The following is a 10,388-nucleotide window of genomic DNA, read 5'->3' as shown; positions in this document are numbered from 1 at the left end:
ATTATTCAAATTATCCTGATGATGTCGCAGACTAAAATGGCTTTTATACTGAGCACAGAGATCTTCACTTTAGTCCTTCAGTTTCTAAAATATAGCTCAGTTTTACATTTTATTTTATTTTTTACCGGAGATCCATGTGAAATCCTCCATCTTCAGGTTAGGCCAACTCATAGATGTCTTTCTATCTCCTGTCTTTGTTTACTACATGAGGTAAAACATTGTAGAACAGTTTTAATGCACCATTTACGCCAAGTCACATGCCAACAAGCCTGGGCGCATTTTGATGTAGAATTAGTTGTTTTTTTTTTTTTTGGTTTAAAAATATTTCCTCAGTTTGGAGTCGTATGACCTGCAAACATCTCCTCCTACTTTCACAGGTACTCAATCAGGATACAGTTTGTCCAGGGCTCAGATTTGTTATCGTGCCTTGCAGCAACGTCCAGTAGAAAAGCGCTGAACGTTTTATGTGTGTGTGCTGTTTTTGTTGGCTTTGTCATTCTGTAAATTCTTCTCCTGAGGAACCTTGAATGAACGTGGTCAGCATCTCTGTCCTGAGAAACGAATAGTTTGAAGTACGTTCTCCTTCAAACGACGCTGTTCCCGGTTCCTTAGGGAATAGTTTCACCGTGTCCTTCTCTCCTGCAGGTGGCTCAGCAGGACTAGCCAATGCCAATTTTGCCAACTTTGACAACTTCCCGAAGTCTTGCAGTGCCGACTTTGCCACGTACGGCTCCGCCCAGGCCAACTGCTCTGGGGGCGGGGCTAAGACAGACGGAGGCGCTGTACCTGCTGACAGGTATGCTGCGCTTGCTGACCTGGACAACATCTTCAGCTCTGCCAAATCTGAACAAGGTACTCGTCACTCACTCACACCACGCCACACAAATCAAACACCACTTAATATTAGGAGTTAGCCTTATTTTCGTGGCTCATGATGTTTTACGATGATTTTAACATGATCATGATTGTTGATTTGTTCATGTGGACTGTCTTGATCTCTGATTTTTTTTGGTTCTCTTGTAGGTTCGAGCTCAGCTCCTCCCTCTGCAGGTGTGGGTCCGCCCCCTCCTCAGGCGGCCATGTTGGGCGGCGATCGCTACGCTGCGCTGGCTGCATTAGACACCGCCTTCAGCGCCCCAGTTCCCAGTAGCAGCAGCTTTGGCACTGCCACCAGTACCCCGGGGTAAATAACACATGCTAAATCACACCCCATACTGGCTCATTTCCCTGTAATGCAGGAAGAAAAAAAAAAAAACTGTTTACCTAAAACACACTCGTAATAAAAGTCCTAATGTAACTGGTGCATGTGTATGGCCAAGTAAACAACTTCGCTGTAAACAAGATCCTTTGTTTAGTCATCAAGAAACGCAGGATATTTAAAGCAGCAGTTTGAGTGGTGTCTTTTAATAAACAAATCTTAGTGTCCTGCGCCAAGTGTATAAGGTTTCCGTCTCCATTTTTTTTCATGACGACGAGTTTCAACAATACTTCAACGCATCACTGTTCTATCTATTCAGTACACAGAATAAAGCAGAGAGAATTCGACTGAGCGAGGACGTCTTGGATGAGCTTACGCTCCGTAAATTTTCCTGTTTTTCCTTAAGCTTTTTCCTGCTGCTGTTTCTCCCAGCTAGATGTCTGATTTCTAGCTCTCCAGCTCTCTGACATATCAGGTCTTTGTTTTTTCTGCACAGCTGGAGTATGTATCCAGAACAGCGCACTCATTGAATATTGCCTCACTTTTTTGTGTTGTTTGTGCAGCATTTTTCTGAACTTTACAAATCTTTGCACAATGTTTTCTCCAGTACCTCTTTTGTTTCAAGTTCTGCAGCTCCCAGTCTTCTGTAATATAATGGCCAGTGTCTGTCAGATAGGCTTTCATACGCACCAATGTCCAGATGTTCTATCTGTGTCAAAATTAGCCGTGTAGTTCGCAGACTCTTCCTGTTGTTTTGTTGTTTTTCTTGGACTTACATGCAGAATGTAAGTCATGTAGCCTACCACGCAGTACCTAGAAACTATAATTAAACGTTTGAGTCGATTCTTCATACTTGTTATACATCCTGCTATATCCTGTACCACCTTCTTATTGTGAAGTTTGCTCTGAGCTTATATATCTTTAGCCCAACCACCTCAAGGTTTTCGCATATTGTGTGTTCTGAGATGCTTTTCTGCTCACCACGGTTGTAAAGTGTGCATAAGATAAGATAAGATAAACTTTATTGATCCCACAGTGGGGAAATTCACTTATCACAGCAGCTCACAGACAGTTAAAGTGCAGGAAGAAAGAAAAGGAAGGAAGAAAGAAAAGTTAAAACTATAACTATATATATATATATATATATAGTTATAGTTATAGTTATAGTTAGCCTGGCCATTCTCCTCTGCCCTCTCTCATCAAAAAGGCGTAAACTGTAGAGACTGCTGTGTGTAAATCCCAGGAGATCAGCAGTTTCTGAACCAGCTCGTCTGGCTCCAGCAACCATGTGTCTCACTGAGATCACATTTTTCCTCGTTCTGATGTTTGATGTGAACATGAACTGAAACTCTTGACCTGTAGCTGTGTGATTTTATGCAGTGCAGTGCTCTGCTGATTGGATTATTGCAAGAACGTACAGGTATATTAACAGGATATTAACTGATCTATCTAAAGGCCTTCGCTGATGAAATGTATAGTAGTTTAGGCTACTATTTTTTTAAAAAAAAGGGCAAAACTTTACCATATAATGGGACCAATACAAAATACCGAACAGATACTGAAACATTCAGTGTATTTTCCTGTTTGTGATTGATGATTATACAGGTTGATGTATTTTTGCTCATTCCTGCATCTTAAACGCTCAGGATACCCAAATACACTACAAACTACACATTGTTGGCATGTTACTCATCTCATATTTCCCTCTCTCCCCCTTTAGGTCTATCTTTGGAGCCCCTCCTGGAGTATCTGCACCACAGCCCCAGCAGGCGGTGCTGCCCCAGGGCTTCGGAGGTAAACACCACCAAGAACATGTCCTTAGTGAGGATGTTAATTGCTCTAAAATGCTTTGTATGCTACCATAGAAATGTGGTGATATGACACGAATACTATGCACGGGTCACTCTCACTTGCGTTCCTAGTGAGCGAGGAAGAACCACCACCATGTGACTCAAGCATGATCGCTAAGCATATATGTCCAAAATGTCTCACCAGGAAAAATCTTAATTAATATTAGAGTGAAGGACCTTACACAGCTGCTGCCGTTGATGCTGTTGGAATGCTGTAAAATCTGATCTTTGTAATACTGTAAGAATTTCCGGGATATTCTGTTTTACCTGCCGTGATCTTGAAATGAAAATAGCAATTGATGCTGACATTAAAAGAACAATACATGAAATAAATCAGCATATGTTGCAGTATTTGCAATAAATACTGTAGTCATAGAGCCATCTTTCCCTGGAATGTTCTTGCCAGGTTGGTGCTGGTTCCTAATGACAAGGAGGTTCATAGAATAACTATTATTCTTAACTAGCATTCCCCTTCTAATCGACAGGAGTGGTGAGCATCACCGGGATAACGTATTTCACAATATATTGATCCACACTAACTGGAAAGGTGATCGTCTCAGGCTCCTGGGATGAACTAGGGTTAACCTTGTAGAACCTGGAGAACGTGCACTGTGACTCTTGAGTAATGCCCCTGAGGAGGAGATGGTTCTCGTACAGTGACGAGTAATAGAGGAGCGGAGCTTCCAGTGCACGTTAGTTTTTGAGTAGACAAAGCGCCGTTTTTGTCTTTCTTCAGTGGCAGATGAACAGATGGTCTGCATGGTACAGTGTGTGCCACAGGATGTGTAACAGGCACAACAAGGAGCAGTCTGCAGGTTTATTTACATGGAGCAGTGTGCGGTCCGTTGATGGATCTTGTTCCGCCAGAGTCGTCTCGCCTCTGACACACGCAAGGCGTTCTTATCGCCTGATTACAAAGAAAAAAAATCAGTTTTCAGCTTTCAAAGATCCTCATTTCAGTTTGTCATCTTTCATCGGTTCGGCCGGGAGGAGATCCCACACCGGGCTTGTGGGGAATCGTAGCAGGTGGAAGCATCTTATTTTTTTTTTTCCAGAAAGGTTGTATAAAGATTCTGAGAGATCTCCAGAGAGATGCCATCCACAGTTAGTATTTTTGGAATCACGCAAAGCACCGGATCAAGTCGATGAAGTGCGCACCATTCATGGAACAGCCTCCACCTAAGGGCAGACTAAAGGCTCAGAAGGGTTTTCCTGGCTGCTTGGTCATTCCATGGTTGATTCATTCCAAGGGGCCAAACCCTCGGGCACAGCAATCCTGTCTGCCTCACAGTGGGATAACGGCGTGTCTCAGTGAATCTAGCTCCATGCTGATTGTGTGACATGTTTTGGCGTTATGGACCGCACTTCTAATTTACCCGGAGTGCCACACTATGAGAGAAGAATGGCCTGCTCTTTGGTCAGCGTATGTAGAAGCCGGTCAGACATCAGGGGAGTCAAGGCCACTTGCATGCAGCTAGAAATCACCCGTGGTGCTCAAGAGAAAGCAAACCTTAAACATCAGTGTTCTTGGCCAATGAAGACATGAAAATAGCCATCAGTTAGATCCAGATCCATGAACCAGCAGCAATTCCATTCGATAACCTCAGCATATAGAAAGGACAAGGACGTTTGTTGAGCACAACCCTTTGTTTATGAACCATGAGGTCAACCTGACGGTTCAGCTACTAGTCATTATCAGCCTGGGAGAATCCTCCAGACACGACTGTGTGCTCCTCTGATGAGAAACGCTCAGGATAAAGAGACTATAAAGAGTTCTCCATCATCAAATTCAGCTGATCCATAGGGGAAGACAGCTAAATGAAGAAAATAACTAACAGACAGTGATGTGTGTGATGGCTAATAAGGCTAGGAAAGCTAACAAGTGAAAGGTCAATGTGGAATAAGTGCCATATTGTGTACATGTGATCTAATTATAGATATAGATACAATAATATAGATATTATAATAGAAGAATAGGACAGATGGGTGTATGATATTTCCAATTGCAGTGTCATGCATCACTTTGTTTTGGAACACGTGCACACATGCAGAAGAAGGCTTTTAAGTTTGTTTGTTGATTTATTTATTTTTTTCCTGTCCATCAGGTCCATCAACGAATCCCTTTGTCTCTACTGGCTTACCACAAGCTGCTCCTCCCTCGAATCCGTTTCAGGCCAACGGCAGACCAGCAGCAGGTGAGGGGTCCGGGATGGGATTTACGGTCTTACTCAAGGAAAGACAAAATGTTTCATCTTTCTCGGTTCATCATTATTTTTTTTTTTGGTCTGAGACTATAATCACAGCCAGAGCCTGCGTCCGTGTGAGGGGTATCTTGAGTAGGACAGCAGTAGCTCTGGGTGTCATCAGTTATTCAGGCCACCAGAAGGCAATGCAGGGATCTGGACTGGGTCACACATATTCGAAGAGCTTTATTACTAAACGCAGTGTATTTACTGTTGGCCATTAAGGATATTTTTATTATTAGTATTAAAGTATTCCGTATCGCACTTAGTCTCCAGAGAGGGAGGATTTTACACTTGTACAGTCTCGAGCTGGAGTTCGTGCTCTGATCTGAAATAAGACAAATAAGGAATAATACATTTCCAGTAACGTTCCAATAACATCAAGTACGCTGGTTTTGCAGACGAAGCCCGTTTTACACCTGAGTATGCATATGCAGGTAGATTTTAACCTCAGGTTCTCTGATCTGATCTGATTTTTACTCGTACACTGACACATTTTGAATTTGAACCAATTTCCAATCGCATTGCTGATTTAAGGCTATAGAGTCAGTAAAGCTTTTCCTGCACGTTTATTTTTTCTGTTCATCCTGTCTCTTTACACCACAGTGAACCAGTCAGATAGCTCAGAAGGTGTTGATTAATTTCCTATAACAGCAGCTCTGACAGCTGCAACTCGAATCCCAGCTTATTCACATGCACTCGTATGATTCAGATTGTGTGCAGTCCAGAGTCAGATCTATCTGTCTGATTGTGTTTTTGCCGTGTGGTACAGACCTCTCAGGAGTTTTTCAGGCCCAAGGCTACCCTGCAGCTTATTTTGGTATGGTCTTCATCTTTCCCCAGTTTGCATCCTGAGTGCTGTGCTCCTGATCTTTGATTTTTGACCTGATTTTATTTTTTTTTTGGCTCTACATTTGTCTCTCTCTTGCTTCTGTATAGTGAAGCATCCCACTGCTGTGTGCTCTTACTTCAGTAATACACACCACAATCCTTAGCGTATAAGCAACTCCAGAGGAAGTTTCTAAATCATGCAACATCCATTAATCCATGTTATATTATATATTAATACATAAAATATGTGTGGAAGCCTGGGAAAACCTTTTTTTTTTTTTTTCCCCCTTGCTACTATACGTCTGTTTCCCTTTGGCATGAATATCAATCACAAGTAATGTTTTAGCGTTTTAAATTCTGAAAGATGCTCCAACGACTTCTGCATTTATAACTTAATCAACTTAAGGAAAAACACTATTACTGTCAAATTGTGAAGAATTCTAAATTTGCAATGAGAAATGAGTTTTCGCTTTATCATCACCACTTCGCTCGACTGTTCACGCTCACTTCAGTAGCGACGGAACCGCTGATTAATTTAGTCACTTCTGTTCTGTTGGTTAAATTTCTTGAAATCTTTCTTGAAATCTTTCCCTGCGGACGTCTGTACAACGTGTGTAAGCGCTCAGGAGTGCTGGAGATAGCTGGGAACTGATTATAAAAATCATATAACTCTATAAACGTGATCAAATTGTGAAAGAAAAAAAAATCAATCCAGTGAGATTTTAGGCGTCTTTAGGCAGACTGATTACATTTACCACATTAGCTACTCACACAACATGATCTGTGTAAAGAGAAACTTTAGAAAGCAGCCTAAATAAAAACCATGTCATTTTGCTTAGTATAAATGTAGAAATGATAAAGTATATTAAAGGCTGAAAAAACTACATTTTGGTCAAAACCTGATTTTTTTTTTTTTCCAGTTAGATCCGATGGGTTTTCCCAGACCACCTCGCACCTCATACGTTTTTAGTGGGGATTTTCCACAGAAGACGTTTGATTTTAATTTTTCCCCCTTGATTTTTAAAAGTCTAAATCATCAACAATAAATAAAAAATGCAATCTGATCTAGTCTAGCAAAAACAAACTCCTTCGTGCTGCACGATATCCACTTAGCTGCAATCAGACACCCACTAGGGCTGGTTTTCCACAAATTATCCCTAACTATAGATTCAACACAAGCCTTTCCCATATTAATCCCTGTACACGTGTGTGGAACGAGGATTAACCTGTCTGGAAAACCAGCCTGTGGTGCGTTAATGCTGTGCTGCTGGATGTTTGATGCAGTGTCTGCCAGAAGCAGCATGTTCTCTCTGTGTGTGTGTGTGTGTGTGTGTGTGTGTGTGTGTGTGTGTGTGTGTGTGTTGACTTTCCAGTCCAGTGTATGCTTTAGAGCTGCACACACAATTATTTTTATCACAATAAATGCATCACGCAGGGCTGTGATAATAGTACGGCTTTAAAACTGGAATTAATATCACTGGTTTAAATTGCACACAGCACTGGTGTGGGTGTGTGTGTGTGTGTGTGTGTGTGTGTGTGTGTGTGTGTGTGTGTGTGTGTGTGTGTGTGTGCGCGCAAAAATAGGACCGGACTGCCAAGCTAAAATGTTTATTAATTATTAGTCTGTAAAAGGTGAGTGCTTTTTAATATTTTTCTCCCCCACACACGTAGGTTATACAATGCCGTGATTATACCAAAGAGGGTGTGTGTGTGTGTGTGTGTGTGTGTGTGTGTGTGTGTGTGTGTGTGTGTGTGTGTGTGTGTGTGTAAGTAATGAGTAGGAAGTCATTTGGGATTCAGCCTGACTGAGTGTTGTCAGGGATTATGTCGTGAATTTAAAAAAATATTTATGTGCATTAACGCTAGAATGTTCATTAATACAGTGAGTTCAGGAGAACTGGCTAATTTTCTCATAGTTTCTTACAGTACAAACACAAACAGTGACTTTAATTATTTGCCTTAAAGAGATAAATGTTGAGATTTTTGTTTGTTGAATTAACCTGAATAAATAGGCAAAATGTTAAAATATGAAGCTTTTAATGGTCTTAAGAACAAATCACTGGTGAGGAAATGAGCAGGAATGAAGCAGATGCACTCCTGAGAGCTCCTGTGCCTCCATTCACTGGTTTCCTTTTGCTGTTTGGGGAAAAGCTAGAAACAGGAAAATTCACTTCTGTAGTCTTCTTGTACACAAAATCATGATAATGATTAAAATGTTTGATGGAAAATTCAGACTAACACATCTCTGGGTGTACAAACTTTTCCAAAAATATCTTCTGGGATTTTTTTTCTTAAAAGATTAGTGATTATTTGGTTTTCTGCTGCACCTGATGCAGCTCATCAAGAGCCACAAGACTTAAACATTTACAGAAATCAAAGGGAAAAGCTCCCATACTGAGCTCCTTTATCTCTCTGTTTCATTCCTGATCATTTCCTGATCAGTGATTTGTTGTTAAGATCATTAAAAGATTAATATTTTGTCTTTTTGTACCTGTATGTGTGATGTGTTGTCCTCTGTTGTCACAGCCTCGTTTGGTCCCGGCTCTATGAGCATGCCAGCTGGCTTCAGTAACACGGCAGCCTACAACCTTCCCACAAGCTTCAGCGGAAACTTCCAGCAAGCTTTCCCTGGGCAGGGCTTCCCTCAGCCGCAGGCCTACGCTCAGCAACCTAATGGTAGTGAGGGGGAAATCTGATCAAAATAAGTTCTGCTAACTTAGTAGTAGTAGTAGTTTTGAAACTGTGTGTGTGTGTGTGTGTGTGTAGGTGGAGGTTTCGCTGCATTCGGTCAAGGCAAAGCTGCTGTAGCTCAATTTGGACAGAACATGGCAGCACCTGGAGTCACCAATAACCCATTTCTGGTGTGTACTGATGTTTTTTATTTTTTTTTTAAATCATTGCTTATGAGCCTGAGTAGCATCCTGCAGTTCCTGGATTTGAATCTACAACATAAGATTTCTACAAAATTTGCTTCTTTGTATAAAATTCGTCATCGTGGTGGTGTTAGTGGTGATGGTGTATGCCTGAGTTATCCTAGGTTATGGATTTTGGTTGTGTGTGTGTGTGTGTGTGTGTGTGTGTGTGTGTGTGTGTGTGTGTGTGTGTGTGTGTGTGTGTTCAGGCAGGAGCACCAGTGGGCCAGTACCCTGCAGGAGGTTCCTCCACAAACCCTTTCTTATAGCACCCTTCTCTGATCAACACCGGCGGCGTGACGCTCTCGCTTGCACCTCTTGCACTGTTTTGTTGTTCCAAGTAGCTTTAAAGACATGTTTCTTAAGACTTTTTTTATCACATTAGTACAAATTACAACATTACACCTAACCCAGGTGTAACATGGCGATCCATCTGTAACAACCAGAAAACACAAAACAAGGTATTGGGGTGCCTACGGGAAGGGGCTTGTTTCCTTCTTTCCTTTGCTGAATCTGTGAAATTTCCGGCCTGGAAATAATTGTCCGTTTGAGCTAAGTTATTTCAAAGTGTCCTGTGCATTTTAATGCTGCAGTCCTGTACATATCTATTTTCTCAGAAAGGGGCAGAAATTTAGCTCATGTGCATATCAGTATTTATATCTTAATCTCACACATGCACAAAACTTCAACTTGCTGTCGATCAGAAAGATGGCGGAGCGTATCTGCTTAATGCCCGTTCACCTAGAGGAGAGACCGAGCGAGCGAGCGAGCGAGAGACTCTACCAAAGAAGAGCATCTCTGCGATTTTGCGATTTTATTTTTTTCATCATCTTACTCCCGGCTGTAAGGAGTTTCAGACCGGCATCGACTCTCACCTGGACAGGTGCTACACAGAGACTCCTAAACACATACCACTTAAGTCAAATGTTACATGAATTTAAGTTAATGTATGTACGTGTGTGTGTGTGTGTGCGTGTGCGTGAGTGCGTGTGTGTGCGTGTGTGTATGTGTATACACACACACACACACATATATATAAATATATATTAAAATTAATTTTAATTAAGAAACATGGTGCATTTTTTTTTTTTTTTTTTTTTGCTCTGCTGGGGATCCCACCTCGACACACCTGTTCTCTCAACTACAGGTGAGTTTGAAATGTAAAGCTGTGGCCAAGTTTGCTAGTTTTTTCTAAGATACCTGAAAATCTGAAAAGCCTTTGTCTATAAACATGTGGATCTTTTTGTTGAGTTGAATCTGCATGGACATGTATTATTTTGTTGTTTCTGTCAGTTAATTAATGAATAAATACGTTTGAGTTCCTGTAAGGCATGTAGAGTGAAAACTGCTGTGC

At 41.4% G+C, this 10,388-nt stretch overlaps 1 protein-coding gene across 6 annotated transcripts in view; it reads left to right on the top strand.

Annotated features, from left to right (window-relative positions):
- The window catches only part of agfg1a (ArfGAP with FG repeats 1a), a 30,046-nt gene extending 19,940 nt beyond the window's left edge, over positions 1–10,106 (top strand). For 4 of the 6 annotated variants that reach the window (XM_053239685.1, XM_053239683.1, XM_053239682.1 and 1 more), the window contains 8 exons: positions 646–852; positions 1,024–1,183; positions 2,919–2,992; positions 5,154–5,243; positions 6,064–6,111; positions 8,649–8,798; positions 8,889–8,983; positions 9,244–10,106. In XM_053239685.1, the coding sequence (XP_053095660.1) occupies positions 646–852; positions 1,024–1,183; positions 2,919–2,992; positions 5,154–5,243; positions 6,064–6,111; positions 8,649–8,798; positions 8,889–8,983; positions 9,244–9,303 (884 nt within the window). In that variant the 3' untranslated portion in view covers positions 9,304–10,106. The remainder of the gene's footprint in view (positions 1–645; positions 853–1,023; positions 1,184–2,918; positions 2,993–5,153; positions 5,244–6,063; positions 6,112–8,648; positions 8,799–8,888; positions 8,984–9,243) is intronic. The other 2 variants (XM_053239687.1, XM_053239684.1) reach the window with 1 other exon arrangement.
- The last annotated feature ends 282 nt before the right edge of the window (positions 10,107–10,388 follow it).

Source organism: Pangasianodon hypophthalmus, chromosome 14 (genome assembly GCF_027358585.1).
Source record: "Pangasianodon hypophthalmus isolate fPanHyp1 chromosome 14, fPanHyp1.pri, whole genome shotgun sequence".
Taxonomy (NCBI): Eukaryota; Metazoa; Chordata; class Actinopteri; order Siluriformes; family Pangasiidae; genus Pangasianodon; species Pangasianodon hypophthalmus.
This window is presented reverse-complemented; position numbering and strand designations above follow the sequence as displayed.